A 23,516-nucleotide genomic window follows, 5' to 3' on the forward strand; every position below is an offset into this window, starting at 1 on the left:
CAACTAAACCTTTTATTCTTTTAGAAAGTACATTTAAAGGAAATGGTTTCTTTGTGATGAGTTATTAAGAGTGTTTTTTTTGTTCTTTTTCTTTTGAGTTAGGAAACGCTAGTTGAACGACAAAAAAAAAAGAAATTGAACGACAAAAAAAAAAGAGACATTGCTGGCTGGAGTTATAGTGTTTATCATACCATTTCGTTCAGTTGTTTAGGAGCTATTAACGCTCAAAATCTCGGTCTCCGGCGTAACGCTTTCGTTTTCGAAACTTTGATTTTACACCCCGGTATAGAAATGAAAGACGTAGTCCTACGTCAAAAAATCTTACTCTCAAAGCCCAATCGCTTCCTAAGTGCCTGACACCATGCATATTTATCACCAGCTTAATGCTTTCCACACAGAAGAGATGCCTCATAAAGTGCGCGTTGCTATAGCCGATATCCATTATGGCGTTCATATACTCACACGGAGCAACTGCGCCCATCATGCGCTATTGCTATCGCTATCATACGTAGGTTGGCGATGCTCCGTTTAGTCTCCACCACTCGGTGAGTTCATTGCATGCAGCCTTCATACCCGCTATCGTGTACCTCTCTTACAAGATCCACTCTGTAACTGCATCACTTGCACCCATTATGAAGGCCGACGAGACTCCGCCTTACGTTCCTTACCACATTGCATGCACCCATCATGCTTTCGTTCGTACGAAACCACCAACGCACAGATGGATAAAAACTTTTGCAACGCCCTGAAACACTGCAATTGACTTTCAACCCGCCAAGGTCACAAACACTGCATTGAAGCAAGGCCGTGTACTTGCCACGGCCATAGTAAACTGCATTTAAGCAAGGCCACAATAAACTGCATTTAAGCAAGGCCGGCATCCCGCCACGACCACAACAAACTGCATTTAAGCAAGGCCGGCAATCCGCCAAGGCCACAACAAACTGCATTTAAGCAAGGCCACAATAAACTGCATTTAAGCAAGGCCACAATAAACTGCATTTAAGCAAGGCCGGCAATCCGCCAACGCCACAACAAACTGCATTTAAGCAAGACCATAATAAACTGCATTTAAGCAAGACCGGCATCCCGCCACGGCCACAACACACTGCATTTAAGCAAGGCCGGCAATCCGCCAAGGCCACAACGAACTGCATTTAAGCAAGGCCACAATAAACGGCATTTGAGCAAGGCCACAACAAACTGCATTTAAGCAAGGCCACAACAAACTGCATTTAAGCAAGACCACAATAAACTGCATTTAAGCAAGACCGGCATCCCGCCACGGCCACCACACACTACCACACAGGCAACGACCGGCACCCGCTAGTCATAAACTATTGCCACCACACAATCGACTGGATACTCGCTACGAGCGTAAGAAATAATAAAAAAGAAAGTAAGAAAGTAATAAAAATTCAGCACAGTCACATCGGTCGCAAATTTCTTTTGTTATTCCTGTTCTACATTTTTTTTTCGTGATTGATGACCCCCACTTTGCAGCTCTTTTCTATTCCTTAGGATTTCCGCTCATTTCGAAGAGGTGTCTACAACAACAAAAATGTTGATTATTCATACTAATGGAACTTACTTGGAATATCCATCCCATCCTCGTCGCCAATTATAGTGTTTATCGCCACTAATTCTCAATCACTTTCCAATTCTCACCATCAATGACTGCTCTGTTTTCCGTTCTCCCTATGCATCTGTCAAGTCACCAACAGTCCGTGCAACCAAGGATCAATACTCGCAGGTGTGAATATGCGCATCTATTAAGATTGATAGAAATTGTGTAGCTATAAAAGTATTTATATAATAATGAACCCTACAGGAGTGAGCTATGAGACGCTAGTCCAGAAGCTTAAAGAAAAGCTTGACAGGACGGATTCCGTTTTGCTTCAGAGATATAATTTTAGTTCAAAGGTTCAGCAAACGGGAGAATCCGCAAGCGATTTCATTTTTTCACTTAAGCTTCAGGCAGAGCATTGTGAATTCGGAGATCAGAAGGATCGTCTCATCCTTGATCGCATTCTTGTTGGTTTGTCAGATGGCTCACTGAAGCATCGTTTATTTACTGAAGACAGTTCTAAATTGACACTCGAGCAAGCGGAGAAAATAATTGCAACGTGGGAAATGGCGACTACACACACAAAGGCTTTGGCAAATAAGGAAGATGTTGGTTTGGTAGCTTCACTCGAAACCAGACATCCGTTGACTGGAGGTAGGGGGGCAGTTATACAGAGGATGAAGGATGCCTACCAAGGTTTGCGCGAATCGGCAAAGAGCAGATTAGGCGTTCGGTTCGATGATCGTATTGGCGATGGTCATCAACAGGAAACACAGTCCCGCTCCTACTCTCAGCAGCATAGACGGGGTGATCCTTCTGCAGGTTCATCACAACGTTGTTACAGATCGGACAACAGACAGTGGCCAGTAGATCAACGTTTTTGTGAGTACTGTGGTCGCAGAGGACACGTGAGAAGGAAGTGTTACAAACTAAGGAACGACAGAAATGGAGAAGTAAACCATGTTGGCACTCAGGAGGCTACCACTAGTACTAATAGCTTGGCTGATCGACTGGACAAGTTGAGGACCATTGATTGGGACACGGACGACAGTGATTCAGGTGACTTAGAGTGTATGCATGTCTCTTCTATAAACAAGATTAGTGATCCCTGCTTGTTAAATATATTCATTGAAAATAATCCTGTACATATGGAGATTGATAGCGGCTCTTCTGTTTCAGTGATGGATAAATATTTATTTGTTTCAAAATTCAACTTTCCTTTAGTGAAGAGTTCAAAAAAATTAATAGTAATTAACGGTTCGAGGTTGAAGGTTTCTGGAGAAGTGGAAGTTATGGTTGAATACAATGGGAAGAAGATGAAATTGAATCTTTTGGTTCTTGACTGTGAGTACCAGTTCGTTCCTTTGCTTGGTAGACCATGGTTGGATGCATTTTTTCCCAACTGGAGAAATTTTTTTGGTGGTTCAATGCCAATCAATAATATTACAATAGAACAAAATAACGCACTAATTGCGGAAATAAAATTAAAATTTTCGGACGTTTTTGTTAAGGATTTTTCTACCCCAATAAGATATTTTGAGGCCGATTTGGTTTTGAAAAGGGACATCCCAATTTTTAGAAAGGCATATGACGTTCCCTATCGTTTAAGGGAGAAGGTTTTAAACTATTTAGATAAATTAGAGAAAGAAAACGTTATAACTCCCATTCAAACTAGTGAGTGGGCGTCACCTGTGGTAGTAGTTATGAAGAAAAACAATGATATAAGATTAGTAATTGACTGCAAAGCTTCTATTAACAAGGTAATTATACCGAATACCTATCCATTACCAGTTGCTCAGGATCTTTTTGCTAGACTAGCTGGATGTAGTATTTTCTGTGCGTTGGATTTAGAGGGAGCGTACACACAGCTATCTTTGTCCGAACGATCACGAAAATTTATGGTGATCAACACGATTAAAGGACTTTTTACATATAATAGATTGCCACAGGGTGCTTCCTCTAGTGCATCTATCTTCCAGCAAGTAATGGATCAGGTTTTGCATGGTATTGATAACGTTTGCGTCTATTTGGATGATGTGCTTATTGCAGGAAAAGATATGCAAGACTGCAAGGGAAAGTTATTCTTGGTGTTAGATAGACTGTCTAAAGATAAATTGGGATAAATGTAAAATTTTTGTGACCGAATTAGAGTACCTCGGTCATGTAATCAGTGGAAGAGGTCTAGCTCCATGTTCAAATAAGATTGCAACTATAAAGCAAGCTAAAGTTCCTACAAATGTGACTGAACTTAAGTCGTATCTGGGTCTCATCAATTACTACAATAAATTCATCCCGAACTTGTCTTCTAAATTATATTATTTATATAATTTACTTAAGAGTGATGTTAAATTTGTTTGGGATAGTAATTGCAGTGAAGCTTTTGAAAATACTAAAAGATTACTGTTAGAAACTAATTTTCTTGAATTTTATGACCCTCAAAAACCAATTGTTGTAGTCACAGATGCATCTGGCTATGGTTTAGGTGGTGTGATTGCTCATATCATAGATGAAGTGGAGAAACCGATATGTTTTACGTCCTTTTCGTTGAATGCAGCACAAAAGAAATACCCCATATTGCATTTAGAAGCGCTTGCACTTGTATGCACAATAAAAAAGTTTCATAAGTACTTGTATGGACAAAAGTTTATGATTTTAACCGACCACAAACCGTTAGTTGGCATTTTTAGCAAGGAGGGCAAACATTCAATATTTGTTACAAGAATACAACGATACATTTTAGAACTGTCTGTGTATGATTTCGAGATTCACTACAGACCTTCGTCAAAATTGGGTAATGCGGATTTTTGTTCGCGATTCCCATTGGATGAACCAGTTCCCATGGAGTATGATCAAGAATTCATAAAAAGTATTAATTTTGGGAACAACATGCCTGTTGACTTTTTGGTCATTGCAAAGGAGACTAAGAATGATATTTTTTTACAAAACATCATGAAATTTATACGATATGGTTGGCCTAATAATACTGACAAATGCTATAGGGATGTTTTTGCGAATCAACAGGATTTAGAAATCTTTGACGAATGTTTGCTGTTCCAGGACAGAGTGGTTATACCGAAAATAATGCAAGAAGAGATCTTAAAACTTTTACATAGCAATCATGCGGGTATCGTCAAAATGAAAAGATTAGCAAGGCGAGTTGTTTACTGGTTTGGTATAAACACGGACATTGAAAATTTTGTTGCTGCTTGTGATATTTGTACAAGTATGGCAGCTGTCCCAAAGCAAAACATTACTTCGAAATGGATCCCTACTACGAGACCATTCAGTAGAATACATATAGATTTCTTTTATTTTGAGCACCGTACCTTTTTGTTGATGGTAGACAGTTTCTCGAAATGGTTAGAAATAGAGTGGATGAGAAAGGGTACTAATTTTTCGGAAGTTCTGACAAAGTTAATTGAATTTTTTGCTCGTTTCGGTCTACCAGACGTTATAGTATCTGATAATGGTCCTCCTTTCAACTCGCATTCGTTCAAAACATTCCTTCAAAGACAGGGTATTCAAGTCTTGAACAGTCCTCCGTACAATCCTGCTAGTAATGGACAGGCAGAGAGACTCGTCAGGACAGTAAAAGACGTACTCATAAAGTTTTTGCTAGAACCTGATATGCTAGATTTAAATCTAGAGGATCAGATTAATCTTTTTTTATTTAATTATAGAAATAATAACATGACATTGGAAGGTAGTTTCCCTTCTGAAAGAATATTCAGCTATAAACCAAAGATGTTGATCGATTTGATCAACCCAAAGAAGAATTATAAACAAATGTTGGTACCACATCCCCATGATGATGCTTCTAATTCTAGTAATAACTTTCATCAACATGACCCTTTAAATACACTGACACCTGGGGATATCGTGTGGTATAAGCATAACATTCCGCATTTACGTGAAAAATGGATTAAAGCGTCATTTCTAAAACGATTCTCTAAAAATTTACTACAGATCATGGTTGGAAACGAGGCGACGACTACCGTTCATCCAACGCAGATCAGAATCGTTAAGGATAGACAAGGAACATCCAATCAGCCAAGGACGTCTTTGAGATTGGTCGAAACTGGTCGGCCAATACCGACTACCGCTGAAACTGAGATGCCAATCGTGGAGGATAGAAATGATGATCGACAAACTTCGGCTCGAAAGGAGAATCAACCAACAGAAAGTGGAAGCAGAAAAAGAAAGTATCCGCCTGAATCGGGAATGCTGACTGGCCTACCAAGGCGTTCGAAGAGATTGAAGAAGCCAAGAATAGAAAGTGAATATGAATATTTTTGAATTTTTGTTCTTATTTCTGAACTTTTGTAAGGGGGAAGAGCTATTGTATATTGAATTAGTATTTGGTTTAGTTGAAATTTAGAATGTTTTCGAACATCTACCAAATGAGTATATATATAAAAATTTTAGATAGTTTCATTTATTCGTGTATTCAGCACGAATCGACATACTGCTGATAAACATACTACTGTCAAAGTATTTGTTTAGAATAAAGTTCTTCTGACTTCGACTCCCAAACGTGACACACCTGTTTTTCATTAGCTCCGCATACAATTTCAGTTGATTAATAAATAGACAGTTTTCCCTCGGTGAACAGGGATAGATTATGTTCCACCGTGGATCGATCTCCATAGCTGATGATGGTTGCGTGGACATAGTTATTCTATAACAACACAAAGATGGTCAATTGAGGGCCCTGAGTTTGAACTCACGATCGATCGCTTAGTAAGCGAACGCATAACCAAGTGGCTACGAAGACCCCCTGGTTGCCCGTTTTGGTCGGTACGATTTGAGGAGCACAAAATGGACCAATCAAAAATGGGCACATAGTGAATTTTGAGAATGCTTGATATTTCACAATTATTCAATTATTAATCTCAAGAAAAATGAAATGTTATTCGTTATGATAGATGCGTAGATATTTTTCCTATAGGTGGCCGTACACTGTTTGCCCGGAGGTCAAATATTTGATATTTTTTGACAGATAAGGTTTGATTTGATATTTGTACAAACACTATTTTGTTTGCCACTCTTCAATTTTCAACAGTAGTAAACAATATCAAACACCGAATATGGAAAAAATCAACTGAAATATTCAAGGTAACCTAACCATGTACCGACAGGTTCGAAGAACAGACTGAAAAAAAAAATTCTAGGCATCCATTAATTGAATATTTGCTTGTCGTGTTTTGTGTAGAAAATATTTGATCAGTACACGTTGACCAAATTTTATCTGTCAAAAAGAGTCAAATATTTGGCTTCGGTCAAACAGTGAATGAGCACCCTATCAATTGATGCAAAAACCTTTGCGATCTATTGAGAAATGCTCGAGTTATAAGCGTTCCAAGTCTTGCATTTTTTCCTACTTGTTCAGTGCCTAGATTTCCATTTTACCCCCTATATCTTCCGGTTGGACGTAGTCCTACGTCAAAAAAAATTATGAAAATAAGGAAATAATAAAGAATGTTTTTAACTATGCTGTAAAAGCTCAACAACGAATATCGATAAGACTTTTTGGGAAACTTTTAGGAGATATGATCATTTCAGTTTCAATTTAGAATTACGGAAATTACAGAATTGAAGGAATAATTGGTTAAATTGCATTCCGAAATTAAGAACAGAAACTGAACATTCGTCTGTTTAGGAAAATCAAAACAGATTGAATTTATCATAATGAATCGTTTAACAACACACCACACATCACAATATATCAGCATACTGTGGATCTGTTAGGAATTAATTTTGTTCTGATCCGTGAAGGTGGAGCGCTCTGCATTAATTTTCTTTTCTCTTTTTGTTTTGGTTATCAGGCAGCAACATCACTTTTGATGTTAGATTACTGTTTTGTAAAACACCAACAATTAGCGTACAATAAAAAAAATCGAAGAAATAACATTATTAACTTCAGCTTTAGCCGTACTGCCCAGCTTAGCTCACCTCGTGTTTTATATTTCTCTCAGGGTCGGCTTTGGCCCTCGGGAGGACTGTTTCGACCTCGGTTGGACCATCAGCAAAGCGGATTTGCGAAATGCGGACACAAGAAGCTGCCTATGCAAAATGGACTGGCATTGATTATTTAATAGAATAGAGCAGAGAAGTTAGTTTTTGATATTCTATATTTTTTCGGTTTAAAGGGTTAGTATTGGTACCGTTTTCGTTGGGGCCCTTCGTTGTCCTTCGTGGTCGTCGTCGTCGCGCTGCGGTTCACCGGTGCGGATGGGAGGGGGGAGGCGTTCTGTCCGTGATGCTCTGGACCGTATAGCAAAAGAGCGTCGCTTGGAAACGTGGTGGTAGGTGGCCGAAGTTTCTCGGCAGGACACCCGAGGATGGTGTAGCGTGATTGAGGGTCCTATTCCGCAAGAGGTCTTCTCTCTCTACCTCTGTCACTTCACTCTACCACTCACTTTTTTTCTTTCACGACTCTTTTCTATCTTCTCAACTCACTGTCTTTCAACTCTCTTCTCCTCAAATTTCTGTTCCAACGATACCAAAATTCTTCACTTGCGTGTCGTTTCCTGACTCCGGACTAAGTGACCGACTCAATCCAACATCTCCTTCCAAGTCACCTCCTTTCCTATCATCCAGCTCCTTCCCTTCTCCTACTCCCTCCCATTTCCACCGGAAGGACATCTGTCAATCCTGACAGATGTCTCTTTTCGCCTGACACGCAACCTCGTCGAGGCGATGTTGGGTTAGTATGTTTACATAAATTAAATCAAGGTATGTACATTTAACAACATTTATACCAGTCGAAGCAAAACAAAAATTGACTTACACACTAGACAGAAAATATTTACACAAACAACCTTTTGTGACCGAAGAATTTTGAAATGATCGGTAACAATCCTCCCCGAGTTCGGGTAGAATAATTGTGAATATAATTTTTCGTCAAACCGCTTTCTGATTGAAGTTCGCTTTGTCCAAGTGAGCTCGGTCCGAAAACTGGATTTGGTAATTGCGAAGAACCGTCTGATGGCAACCTCGATCCACCATACCACATTAAAATTTCTTCCCGCGCCTCACCATTTCAAACCACTATGTGCCACGATCAATGAACGCCGTCATCCCACCATCATCAAATCAATCTCATCTCTCTATCCTGATTTCTAAATCAAGAACGAAATAATTTCCTACTTCTCAATCATTCATCTATCAATCCGACTCTTACATGCGCTGGACGCGTCCGTCCTCATTCATTCTACCTCACATGCGGATTCATTCATACCGTTCCCTATTTTCATTTCCTTCAACGTTCCTCATACAGAGACAAAATCTGTTACTATCGTCTGTATGATACTATCACTACTAGGCTATATAATGCTTCTGCCTAATCTATTTGGCTGAGGAACTGTGTAACTGATTCGGGGTCATAGGGCTTCATCGTCAAAATTCATCGACTCCGCGCTGTTTTTCAGGGTTATTTCCTTTTTGAAATAGCCTGCTACTGACCATCAACGTCGTAATGACTCCGGTCTCCAGCAAATTAGTCAATCATGTTCCAAACAAATTGCTCTAACGATATAATGAATTATCGTTGCATACACTTCCAACTCTTCGAATCACGAGTTCGAAAGTGGAGTGCATTTATATCAACGAAGTACTCACTTACCTTGAATAACGTTAAATTCAAAACACATCTACTGAACGCACTTCTCTATCACAATAGAAAGAGCGGAGATGTGAACCGCCATAAACAATGCAAATCATTGTTGTAACGGTTGAAGACTGTCAAATGACAGTTGTCATTCTAAGACATCCTAAACTAATTGAGAGACCAAATGTATTGTGTGGCTAAAGATGATCTAAAATGCGCTTGGGGTAAGTATCCTTCGCTAGTTGAATTTTATCTTGGGTTTTCTTTCAGTTTCCCAAACGTTTTCTGAAGTTAATCCGAAATCATTGGTAGGATCTGACTAAAATTCAGCATTTCGGACCAAACGATAGTTGATCCTGAAGGAACAAAATGCGGATGAACAGAAACGATGAGGAACAAAACAACCAATAACTCATAAACATAATGATCAAACTAATTCTAGAAACACATGCAATAGGTAACTGTATACATAATATTCAATTAAATAAATTATCCTGGTTTTAGGTGGGCTGCTGGCCACACTCCCAGGTCTTTGCCATCATCGTCCTCAAGTTTATAGGACGAAGTGCCTATTCTGGAAACTACAGTAGCGGGTAGATACATTGACCCGTACTTGGCATTATATCGTTCGGAAGCATTGGATAGCTTCATATTCCTTCGGTAGACCCTCTGTCCTACGTGGAAGGGTTCAGCATATCGTCGATGTCGAAGATTGTAACGAGATTTTCCTGCTTCGTGGGCATTTTTCAAATTTTTTTGGACTAAATCGTAAATGTCCTGGAATGATCCTCTACGCGATTCTATCAGTTGTTCAGGGGTTTGGTTTTGATTTTCGAGGAACCAACGATGGTCGGTTCCTTTAGTGAAAGCTTCATGACCATAAATCACGAAATAAGGCGTTACTCCTGTGGAAACGTGTGAGGATGTATTAAGAACAAATTCTACTTCCGACAGTTTACTGTCCCAGAGTCTCTGATCACTTTTAACATAGGTTCGAATCGCGGCATTGATTGTCCGATTCACCCTTTCCACGGGATTGGCTTGTGAATGGTACTTAGAATTCAACCAATGCCGAATTCCAAACCTATCTAAAAGAGCCTTGAACTCTCGAGACAGAAACACTGTCGCATTGTCTGATATGATTACTTCAGGAGTGGAAAATCTGAAGAACCAGTGATTTTTCAAAGTACTACATAATGAATTACTATTGATGTTGCGCAACGGTGTAAGCATCACCCATTTACTGAACAGGTCAGCGATGACCAAGATATATTGGTTGCCTCTTTTACTTCTAGGAAGCGGCCCTATATAATCTGCCGCTATTATTTGTCCTGGATGGGAAGTGATCCTTTGCTCTCCCATAGAAGGAATTACGGGTACTGAAGCTGCCTTTACCTCTTTAAACACGGCGCACTTCTGAACATATTCTCTAATGTCTTTGGCCATTTTTGGCCAGTAATACTTCAGTTTTATTCGGTTTAACGTTTTCTCAAATCCCATATGCATAGATTGATCGTGATTGTCTTCTAAAATTTTCTTTCGATTTGCTTGAGGGACAACGAGTTTCCACTCGAATCGAAAATCATGAGGTTCGTCCGGTGTAGAAACGAATTTATATAAAGCTCCATTTTTCACCTGAAAATCAACGAAATCATCTGACTTATTTATAACTTTAATTTTCAGGTCCTCATACCACGTTGTCCCAGGGCCGTCGGAGACTACAGCAATACAGCGCGACAGTGCATCGGGGACAATGTTCTCTTTGCCCTTCCGATGAAGAATAGTCATGTGGTATTGCTGTAGGCTCAGACTCCACCTGCTGCATCTAGACGAGGTTTTCCACTTTGTATTCAGGATGTGTGTCAAAGCGGATGAATCGGTTATTAATGTGAAGTGAGACCCTTCTATGAACCCACGGAAAGCCTCAATGGAAAGGAGAGCTGCCAGTACTTCCTTCTCGCACGCGTGATAATTCCTTTGAGGTGTTGTCAATTTGTGCGAGAAGTAAGCTATGACTCTCTCGCTTCCATTCTGGTTTTGCGTGAGAACTCCCGCTGCTGCGACATCACTAGCATCAGTTTGGATTGAGAATTCCTTCTGAAAATCTGGACTGACTAGAATGGGAGAAATTATTAACTTTTCTTTTATCAAACAGAAAGCTTTTTCAGCTTCGTCATTCCATTCTAGGATCTTGCTTTTAGTTTTTAGCAAATCGCTCAAGGGTGCCGTTACACCACTGAAATCGTCAATGAAGCGGCGGTAATAATTTGCCATGCCCAAAAACCTTCGCAACTTGGTTATGGTATTTGGCCTTTCATAGGTTGTATTTTGTATTTTGTATTTTGATTTTGATTCGTCTTCCTAAGTTCGAAGCCGCCGGACGCATATATTTCGTGATCGTGTATCGTTGAAGTGATACCGTTATTCTCGTGACTGGTCAAGTGATTGTGCGCAATAACGGGATTCCCTAGATTTTAACTGGATTGCATTGAAGCGGACACAACAAGCAGGAGGAAGAAGGCCTGCAGCGCGGGCGCTGTGTGCTGTGTGCTGGTGAATTTATCGCCTCTCGTCATCGACACCATTATCGTGCTGTGGTGCGATACACCGGTTCAGCTGCACCGAAGGATTGATACGCGTTGGAGATTATCCGCACTGGTGTGGTGTGCATTATAAGTATAGATAATTTTATTAGGTTAAGTTTATTAGGATAAGAAAGAAAAAACAAACAAAAAATTGAAAAATTAACTAAAAAGTGTACATCTGCCACTTTAAATGGCAGATGAAGAAGGAACCGTTGACATGGAGATTGAATCCACTGTCTACCCCTCCATATCTACGGGAGCTGGAAAGTCGCTTAAACGAGTTCCCCCCTCGGATGTCTCTTTAGAGGGAGAGTTAAGTCACCTAAACAAGCCCCCCTCAAGAAAATTTGCAAACCTTTCCTCTTCACCCCCTCAATCTCCTGCTCCCGCTTCCGATCAACTCCCGAACTTGCCACCCAGCCCTACTGTTCCCGCTCCCGTTCAACAATCGACCTCGTCCTCCCCCTCAGTTGTTTCCTCTCCTCGTGTCAAGGTCTATCCAGAAGATTCACCTGGATCTGGCCCATGGGTTGTTTTCTTCCGGCCCAAACCAAAAGGAAAATCTCTAAATGTCATTCAAATTTCTAAAGAGGGAGATGGCAGATTTAAACAGCTCCCTTTGAAGCAAATTAAAATTTTGGACTGCCAGCAACTAGGAAAAGTTTCCCAGAATGGGGAAGAAAAAAAATTCATGCCGTCCGACTCGTTTCGAGTAACTTTTGCTGGTTCCGCCCTCCCTGACTACGTTATGGTGGATAAATTAAGGCTTCCAGTGCGACTCTTCGTGCCAAAGCCCATGACTTGCAACAAATGCAAGTCAGTTGGTCATACAGCAGATTATTGCGCCAACAAGGAGCGCTGTGCCACTTGCGGAGAGCAACATGAGGGGAAATCCTGCAGTGCGACTGAGCATAAATGTCCATATTGCGAGGGATCCCCACATGAGCTCTCAGCTTGTGAAACTTACAAGAGTCGCTGGGATAAACAGAAGCGCTCTTTGAAGGAACGCTCGAAGCGCACTTTTGCGGAAATTTTGAAGGGCGCTTCTCCACTGGCTCAAGAGCAACAACCAATCAACACACATAATGTTTTCGCTACGTTGCCAGTTGACGAAATAGAAGCGGACACAGCTAGCGGGGGCACAACGGTTATTTCCAAAGGGAATCCCCGGCGCAAAAATGTGACCACTCCCAAAGTTCAAGGACAAGTCCCTCCGGTGATACCCCCTGTTAGCTTGCCTAAAAAATCGAGTGCAGCGGACAAGCAAAATCAGGTTCCTCCTGGTTTCCGTGGGAATAGTTCATCTTCGAACGACCCAGCACTCGAGGGGACATCAAAAACCCCAACTGTCCCTATTTTTCCGTCCAGCTCAACTTCCCAATCGGGATTTATAAAGTTGTCTGACCTTTTGGATCAAATCTTCAAGTGTTTTAATGTTTCCGACTCCATCAGAACCATTGTCATCTCAATGCTTCCAATATTGAAGACAATTTTGCAACAATTGATGCAAACATGGCCCCTCCTTGCAATGATTATCTCTCTTGATGTCTAATTTAAATAGAGAGGTCGGAGATATCACTGTTTTACAGTGGAATTGTCGTAGTCTTATCCCTAAATTGGATACATTCAAATTTCTAATTCATAAAGTCAATTGTGATGTTTTTGCACTGTCCGAAACCTGGCTCTCTTCTCAAAATGATCTCTCTTTCCACGATTTTAATATAATACACTTGGACCGCGATGACAGATACGGAGGGGTACTATTGGGGATCAATAAGTGTCACTCTTTTTTTAGAATTGACCTTCCACCTATTGGAGGGATCGAAGTTGTTGCCTGTCATGCAAACATCAGAGGCAAAGACCTTTGTATAGTCAGCTTGTATTGGCCTCCGAGATCTGCGGTTAGCCGCAAGCAACTTGTTGACATGTGCTCACTCCTTCCTGAGCCACAATTGATCTTGGGAGACTTCAACTCTCACGGAACTGCCTGGAGGGAACAGTACGACGACAATCGTTCATCGTTGATAAATGACCTTTGTAACAGCTTCAATATGACCGTTTTGAACACTGGGGAAACAACACGTGTACCTAAACCTCCTGCTAACCCAAGTGCTCTTGACCTCTCGCTTTGCTCGAATTCACTATCGTTAGATTGCAAGTGGAATGTTATCCAGGATCCCAACGGTAGTGATCACTTGCCAATCGAAATTTCCATCACCATTGGGTCGAATTCTTCTGAATCTATAAACATGGCATATGACCTCACAAGACACATTGACTGGAAAAAATATGCGGACGCGATTGCTCTAGCCATCAATTCCAAAGATGGTTTACCTCCATTGGAGAAGTATAACTTCCTTTCTCGTTTGATCTATGACAGCGCGGTTCGCGCTCAAACGAAACCCATCCCAGGTTCCACTATTCGTCGAAGGCCTCCCAATCCATGGTGGGATAGCCAATGTTCCAAGCTTTATCAGGATAAATCGAATGCATTTAAAGCTTTTCGGAAAAGTGGAACCATTGAGAATTTTCAAACGTATTTATCCCTTGAAAATCAATTTAAAAACTTGATCAAAGGGAAAAAACGTGCTTATTGGCGAAATTTCGTGGGAGGTCTGTCACGAGAAACGTCAATGAAAAAACAGGAAGTGGGTTATATCTATGGTATAACCGCAAGGGTGACGTAGGACTATCGTTGATTTAGAGATAATTTGTATGAAGTTGAATCTGAATTCATTCTGAATGAATGAATATTTGGAGAACTTCGAAAACGAGAGCGTTACGTTGGAGGCACAAAGTTTTATGCATCCAATATTGGATACGGAAATATCCTACTGATGGAGAAGAATAATCTTCAGAAGCTCTCCTGTTGATTGCGATTGATTGAAAAATCACAAAACCTAATGTATTTGGTCACAGTGTTACATGGATAGAAAACGTTAAAATAAACTCTTTCACATGAATATATTTTGAAAATTCCCAAAGGAACTGGCAGATTATTTTCCAGCAATGATTAGATCTTTCCGGAACTTTCTCGATGCTGAATGGCATCCTAACGGAAAGAGTTCTGCGCGTGTATGTGTCGATCCTTCGCCATCCACCTCCTCCAGCACGTTAGGCAACGATGTTGTCTTGTCGATGTCCTCACGAAAAATGAATGTGTCTCACCACCAGAATATCGCGTAAGTATGCTTTTTGTGTGTGATTGAATCGAGAGAAGGTGTGGTTTACGATGGCAATTTGGAAGGCAAACTAGAGGGGAATGAACTCTCTGAGCTCGGAACTTTCGGCGACTGAGCAATAATCGATTGCGGGCGCATACAATATTGGATACGGAAATATCCTACTGATGGGGAAGAATAATCTGCTAACTCGATAACCACCTGTTAATAGCACTTGATTGAAATATATTTGGTCACAGTGTTACATGGATAGAAAACATTCAATTAAACTCTTTCACATGAATATATTTTGAAAATTCCCAGATGAACTGGCAGATTATTTTCAGTAACGATTAGATATTTCCACATTTTCCTCGATACTGGAAGCCCACCAGTGGTTAATGCTAACTCGATAACCACCTGTTAATAGCAATTGATTGAAACATATTTGGTCACAGTGTAACATGGATAGAAAACATTCAATTAAACTCTTTCACATGAATATATTTTGAAAATTCCCAAAGGAACTGGCAGATTATTTTCAGTAACGATTAGATATTTCCACATTTTCCTCGATACTGGAAGCCCACCAGTGGTTAATGCCAACTCGATAACCACCTGTTAATAGCACTTGATTGAAACATATTTGGTCACAGTGTAACATGGATAGAAAACATTCAATTAAACTCTTTCACATTAATATATTTTGAAAATTCCCAGAGGAACTGGCAGATTATTTTCAGTAACGATTAGATATTTCCACAATTTCCTCGATACTGGAAGCCCACCAGTGGTTAATGCCAACTCGATAACCACCTGTTAATAGCCGCGCGTGTATGTGTGTGTAGCGATGTCTTCCCAGGGAACCGTTTGTGGCATCACTCTCCTCCTGATAGATTCCCTTCTGGCCTAGGGTGCACAAACAGGCTCTTGGTGACACCGTTCATCCGCGCTTTCATGATAAATAAAGAGCTTCACCGCAACAGCGACAACATGCTCCAATCGCTGTTCAATTAGAACTGAGTGGATTCCCGAGCGCCGCTCGCTTATATACCGATTGGTGATTTCAATAGCCTGTTTTGAAAGCAAATTTAAGACTATTGAAACAAGTTTTTGGATCAAAAAGTAACAAGTATATAACGCGTAGACATTTTATCTTTCGAATGAAGTGTTTATCATACCATTTCGTTCAGTTGTTTAAGAGCTATTAACGCTCAAAATCTCGGTCTCCGGCGTAACGCTTTCGTTTTCGAAACTTTGATTTTACACCCCGGTATAGAAATGAAAGACGTAGTCCTACGTCAAAATTATGGAAAGTGGCTCGAAACATGAGAAATCGCTCTTCAACGAATGAAAGCGAGGAATATTCACATCGATGGATTTTAAATTTTGCACGGAAGGTATGTCCCGATTCCGTTCCTGTACAAAAAATTGTTCGAGATATTTCACAAGATAGGTGCGATCTTGATTCCGAGTTTTCGATGGTAGAATTTTCTCTTGCTCTCCTTTCATGTAACAATTCTGCTCCGGGTTCGGATAGAATTAAGTTCAACTTGCTGAAAAACCTTCCTGATGTGGCGAAACATCGCTTGTTGAATTTATTCAATCGGTTTATGGAGCATAATATTGTTCCAGATGATTGGAGACAAGTACGAGTTATAGCTATTCAAAAACCCGGAAAGCCCGCGTCCGACTTCAATTCGTACCGCCCAATAGCAATGCTGTCTTGTATACGGAAACTGTTGGAGAAAATGATCTTGTTTCGCATTGATCGATGGGTTGAAACGAATGGCCTACTCTCAGATACACAATATGGGTTCCGCAGGGGCAAGGGGACGAATGATTGTCTTGCGTTGCTTTCTTCAGAAATTCAAATGGCTTACGCCGAAAAAAAACAAATGGCTCAGTATTCTTGGACATAAAGGGGGCCTTTGATTCTGTTTCAATAGAGGTTTTGTCAGACAAATTACACTCTCGGGGTCTGCCGCCTCTATTGAATAATATGTTATATAACTTGCTTTGTGAGAAACATTTGAACTTTTCTCACGGAGATTCGGCAGTAAGTCGGTTCTCTTACATGGGCCTCCCCCAGGGCTCATGTTTAAGCCCCCTTTTGTACAACTTCTATGTAAGCGACATCGACAATTGCCTTACACAAAATTGCAGCCTAAGACAACTTGCAGATGATGGAGTGGTGTCTGTCGTAGGATCAAACGAATCCGACCTGCAAGGACCCTTACAAGATACTTTGAACAATTTTTCAACCTGGGCCATTGGGCTAGGGATCGAATTCTCCACGGAGAAAACAGAGATGGTGGTTTTTTCTAGGAAGCATAGACCAGCAAAACCAAAGCTTCAACTTTTGGGTAAACCGATCACTCATGCTATGTCATTCAAGTATCTTGGGGTCTGGTTCGACTCCAAATGTACTGGGGGGGCCCATATTAGGTATCTGAGTAAAAAATGTCAACAAAGAATAAACTTTCTCCGTACAATTACCGGCACCTGGTGGGGAGCCCATCCCGAAGATCTTATAATGTTGTATCGAACAACTATTCTCTCAGTGATGGAGTATGGCAGTTTCTGTTTTCAATCAACTGCCAAAACACACCTCATTAAACTCGAGCGAATTCAGTATCTTTGTCTCCGTATTGCGTTGGGATGTATGCCCTCAACGCATACCATGAGCCTCGAGGTTTTGGCAGGCGTACTCCCACTAAAAGATCGCTTCAATTTATTATCTCTTCGGTTCCTCATCCGGTGTAAGGTTATGAACCCATTGGTGATCGGAAATTTTGAGCAGCTGATCGGGCTAAATTTTCATTCTGGATTCATGACTTCATATCATGAATTCATCTCCATGCAGGTTGATCCTTCTTTGTATATTCCCAACCGTGTTTGTTTTCCTGACTACATCAATTCCTCTGTATTTTTTGATCTGTTCATGAAGGAGAAAATCCATGGAATTCCAGATTATCATCGATCGGGGATCGTTCCTACGATCTTCAATGCAAAGTATGGGCGTATCAATTGTGATAATATGTACTTCACTGATGGGTCCTCTATGAATGAGTCCACAGGATTTGGAGTGTTCAACGAATTTTTTAGCACCTCCCACAGTCTTCAGAATCCTTGCTCAGTGTATATTGCTGAATTGGCAGCAATACACTGGGCGCTGGACAGCGTCGCCTCACGACCTGTTGAACACTATTACATTGTAACGGATAGTCTTAGCTCTGTCGAAGCTATCCGTTCAGTGAGGCCGGAAAAGCACTCACCGTACTTCCTTGAGAGAATACGAGAAATTTTGAGTGCTTTAACCAGACGCTGTTATGTCATTACCTTTGTCTGGGTCCCTTCACATTGCTCAATTCCGGGTAATGAGAGGGCTGACTCATTAGCAAAGGTAGGTGCAATTGAAGGCGAAATTTATCAGCGTCAAATCACCTTCAATGAATTTTATTCTTTAGTTCGTAAAAATACCATCGTTAACTGGCAACGCAAATGGAACGAAGATGAATTGGGCCGGTGGCTTCACTCAATTATCCCTAAGGTTAGCCTCAAACCATGGTTCAAAAGTCTGGACTTGAGTCGGGACTTTATTCGCACCTTCTCCCGACTCATGTCCAATCACTGTTCGTTAAACGCGCTACTCTTTCGTTTTGATCTTGCCGACAATATCTGTGCCTGCGGCCAAGGTTACCACGACGTCGAACACGTTGTTTGGTCGTGCGAGGAGTATCTTGTTGCCAGATCGAATTTAGAAAACTCTCTTCGGGCTAGAGGAAGGCAGCCCAATGTGCCGGTGAGAGATGTGTTGGCTGGTTTAGACCTTGATTACATGTCCCAAATATATGTCTTCCTAAAAGTTATCGATCTTCGTGTCTGATTGTCCTTATATCCTTATATTCTCTTTTTCCTTTTCCTTCGCGAGAAATCAAATCCCTTCTTATTAACAATAGAATAAGGTGAAATGTAAAAACATATTAGATATAAGATAGGCTTAAGAATTGAGTGTAATGAATGTGAGTGTGAATGTGAGAGTGAACATTGTCAACATATCCTTTTATCCCTTCCTTTTCCTGAAGAAAATATGTCACCCTTCTAAACTCGAGTAGACCGCGAGTAATCGGTTTTCTACACCATTAACATTAGAATTAAGGAAGAATGTTTATATATACTTGTAACAATACAGTCAGGAGTTTGGCTTCTTTAAACTTATGTAACTGAGCCTGTAAAAATAAACGATTTAATAATAATATAGGTTGTATTTTTACTGGATCTGCTCTGAGGCCGTTGGTGGATAAGAGATACCCAAGGAATGATAATTCATTCACACCGAATCGGGATTTCTCCAGGTTAATTGATAAGTTTGCTTCTGTTAGTCGCCGAGCAACTTCACGAAGCAGCTGTAAGTGACCCTCAAACGTTTCGCTTACCACGACGATGTCGTCGAGGTAAACAAAAACGTTTGGTTCCAATTCACCATGCCCCAAGACTTGGTCCATCAGCCTGGCCAAAGTCGCAGGGCTGTTAGCCAGGCCGAATGGCAGCCTAGTGAATTGGATCATCCCTTTGCCCTGTATGCTGAATGCGGTATATTTTCTCGAGCTTTTCGCCAATGAAATCTGGAGAAAAGCTTCCGACAAATCAATTTTGCTCAAGTAGCTCGCTCTTGGGAGCTGTCCTAAAATCCGTCCAGGATGGGACAAAGGGTAAGCGTCTCTCACAGTGCGTTCGTTTATTTTTCGAGCGTCTAAACAGAGGCGAACTTTTCCTGTGGGTTTAATGACAGGTACAACATTCAGAGACCAGTCAGAATGACATCGTTCACTTATTCCTAGACGAAGCATTCGGTCAAGTTCTATAGCAATTTACTCTCGAACCTTTGGAGACATTGTGTAGGGATATTGTCGAATGGGCGCCTTGGATTTCCACGCATCTGAAATTTCGATGGTGTGTTCCGTTAAATGAGTAGTGGATAATCTTCCTGGTTCGGCAGCTTTGAAAAGAAGCTTGACTTCGCTAATGGCAAGGTTTTCGTCAGAGGATAAAGTTGTTGATTCCAGGGTGGGTTCCAAAAGGTTATCAGTGTGATGTATAGTGGCATACTGTTGTACGCTAGGGTATATGCGAAATTTTGACCAAAAGTTCATTCCTAGCAGACAGTCTATTACAATTCCATTCACTACGAGTGTGGGTACAACCTTAAGTTCATTGTTAAATCTGAACGGAATGTACACTTCACCGATAATTTTCAAAAATTCTCCTCCAGCTGATCTTAGTTCTAAAGAATTAGCTGGTTGTTTCAATTTACAACGAGGTAAACGGCGGTATAATGAATCACTTATTATAGTGTGATTGCTACCAGAATCGAGCAAGCCTTTAATGTTCACGTCTTGAATACTGCCCCAAGCATATGGTCGATTGTCGTTCACATCAGGTAATGTTATCTGCAAAATTTGTGGTTAATACAGTATCGATTCGAGGGAATACATTCCCAAGAATCTGGAATTGAGTTAGAAATATCTTGACTTGAAATCCGTTTTTTCTGCAATATGGACAATGTTGTGAGTCAAACCCTTTGAATCCACATACAAAACAAATCAATCCTTTCAATGAACGACATTGATCTAATTGATGATTTGGTTGCCGACAATTCAAACACACATTTGAAGGTGGTGGTTTGAATCCAGCTACCAGAAACTCTAGCGTCCGATGTGGTTTAGACGGACCTTCTCTAGGATCTTCAGTACCAACTGATTGTAAATTATTGGGTTTCTTTATTGGTTCAGGAAAAGATTGTAGCTTTTCACTGGATTCTGCACTTTCTTTAGAAGACTTCCAATTATTACTATTGTTGTATTTCCCTTTAGTGGGTTCGGTTGTATCGAATTTGTATTGGGTAGGTTGTTGTGGGTGATTACATTCGCCGATTTTTCATTACCGAAAACTTTATGGTACATGAAAAAAATAGATGCATCAATGAGATGACCAGACTCAATGAGTTGTGGAAGATCGTGAATGGGTTTCCACAGCAAGGCCTTTTTATAATCCGTTCGAAGGTTACGTTTCAGTACATCTAGTTTTTCTTTATCGTGCATTGGGGTAATCATGGATCTGAATTTCTTATCCATATCAAAATAAAAATCTTGAAATGTTTCATTCCTCTGCTGGCGTCTTTGATAAATGCTAGATCGAACCAGTGTGTCTAATTCAGGATGAACGAAAGCTTTTCGAAGCTCTTGAATTAAGTGTTGCCAACTATGCAACGTCCCACTAGAGCGCAGGGACATGTACCAGTTTGATGCTGGTCCTGTGAACAGATGGAATGCAGAATTAAATAATTCTTCTTCAGAAACACGCTCCGAAAGCGATAAATGTTCTACCATAACTAGAAATTCGTTGAGTTTCATGCCTTGATCATTTCCAGAATACTTTTCGATGTTCCACTGTGAAACCGGTATCGTCTTGCGCAATATCGGGGTACGTCTCGAATCAGAGGTGCTGGAATTTGTAAAGAAGTTGTTACGATTCACATTGAGTTCATTTTGTGGAAAGTGTGGATTGTAATTGTTTGTAGCATGGGGTGCGTTCTGTGGATAAGTCAGAATGGGGTTCGTGACTTTATTCTGATGAGCGGAATTCGTTCCGAAGGACCCAACATTCTGAGGATGAGTGATGTCTGAGAACTGAAGCGGATTATTTGCGGGAAAGGTATTGGTGAAATTTGAATATGGTAAGTTTGAAAAATGCTCATGGGCGCGGTTCCTATCAGGAGCTACCCCAGGAGGGCAACACATGTTCGATACTGTTGAATATACCGATGATGATGGCATTAATGACGGAATTGGTCGCGAGTATTGCGAGACTACTACAGTATTTAAGGTGGAAGGGTAAGTAGTTTTCGGAATCGTACCGGTGTATTTTGCTACTGAAGTTGCAGTACACACAGATGGGTTAAATGAATGAAAATTTAACGGATTTTTGAATCGTTATCGGAAGGTATTTGAGATTTTCTCAACATAAACAGTTCTTTTTCAAGAGATAATAATGCGTCCCGCAAATCGGTAACGTCTGTCGACTTCGAAATATTAATCAAACCCATTCGTTGGAAACAATTCATCATATCTAGCTCAATGGAAAACAAATCTGCTTGAGATTGTCTTTGTATTGTATTTGTATCACTCACAACTGGATTACAGTCCACTGTCTCTTCTTCATCCTCGCCCACGCTACCAGGATTTTCACGATAATTATCTTCATTTTCTCCATAATGACGATTAAGCAAATCTAAAACTTTCATCAACAATTCATGCGCATTATCTTTCACGTTTTCGTTTGCAATCGCAATCAGCACTAGTAATCGATTTGCTATATGCAATAATGAAGTATAGCATTTTGGTGCCACATGATTCGCGGTTAATGAGTATTCGAGGTTATGCAACTTTTCTCTACAAATTTCTAATTCCTTCCCCTCTTCATGGGGCAAAATTCTTTCGATCACGATATTTTCCTTCTCCTGCTTTAGCACTTCGCGTAATGCTCGACGTCGTCGAGTCATTGTACGTTCTCCTGACAAGAATATGTTCCTCATGGCTAATTCATAGTCTAACTCTTCTGCGTCCAGAAAATCTACTCTCATATGCACACATTTTTCCTTCAAATTATCACTCGTAAATTTCTTTGATTAATCCATATCGAATCTACACTTCATCTACACTTTATCACTACGTAATTTATCTAGAGATCTGAAATAGAATGGCGATGATAAGGTAAGTACACGTGTTCACTTCCTGCGGACACAAGCAATCCTAGATGGGGGCTTGTTCCGATCTCCAAACGCAATATAATTTCACGTCGCTGTTATCAGTCAGCTCAAATCGATACTTTTTTTTCGATACAAAGAATCAAACGGTTTCCTAAAACTTCGCCCACTCTTCCAGTGCGAAAATCGAAGCAGAAATTAATCGAGACGAATGACTTTTTATCTAATTCGAGACGAATGTCTCGAGTCTCCCCGAGATGCCGTAAAAATATTCTAACTAATGGTTAGAATATTTTTTGTTTTAGGAGGATCGCCAATTGTTAACTTCAGCTTTAGCCGTACTGCCCAGCTTAGCTCACCTCGTGTTTTATATTTCTCTCAGGGTCGGCTTTGGCCCTCGGGAGGACTGTTTCGACCTCGGTTGGACCACCAGCAAAGCGGATTTGCGAAATGCGGACACAAGAAGCTGCCTATGCAAAATGGACTGGCATTGATTATTTAATAGAATAGAGCAGAGAAGTTAGTTTTTGATTTTCTATATTTTTTCGGTTTAAAGGGTTAGTATCGGTACCGTTTTCGTTGGGGCCCTTCGTTGTCCTTCGTGGTCGTCGTCGTCGCGCTGCGGTTCACCGGTGCGGATGGGAGGGGGGAGGCGTTCTGTCCGTGATGCTCTGGACCGTATAGCAAAAGAGCGTCGCTTGGAAACGTGGTGGTAGGTGGCCGGAGTTTCTCGGCAGGACACCCGAGGATGGTGTAGCGTGATTGAGGGTCCTATTCCGCAAGAGGTCTTCTCTCTCTACCTCTGTCACTTCACTCTACCACTCAC

At 40.8% G+C, this 23,516-nt stretch overlaps 1 protein-coding gene across 1 annotated transcript; it reads left to right on the forward strand.

Moving 5' to 3' along the window:
• The first annotated feature begins 1,939 nt into the window (after positions 1–1,939).
• LOC129763648 (uncharacterized) lies at positions 1,940–5,789 on the forward strand. The gene is made up of 2 exons (XM_055762895.1): positions 1,940–2,626; positions 5,534–5,789. Exons 1-2 carry the CDS (start codon positions 2,134–2,136, stop codon positions 5,590–5,592), a joined length of 552 nt encoding a protein of 183 aa, XP_055618870.1. The 5' UTR covers positions 1,940–2,133; the 3' UTR covers positions 5,593–5,789.
• Positions 5,790–23,516: the final 17,727 nt, after the last annotated feature.

This window comes from Toxorhynchites rutilus, chromosome 1 (genome assembly GCF_029784135.1).
Source record: "Toxorhynchites rutilus septentrionalis strain SRP chromosome 1, ASM2978413v1, whole genome shotgun sequence".
Classification (NCBI taxonomy): domain Eukaryota; kingdom Metazoa; phylum Arthropoda; class Insecta; order Diptera; family Culicidae; genus Toxorhynchites; species Toxorhynchites rutilus.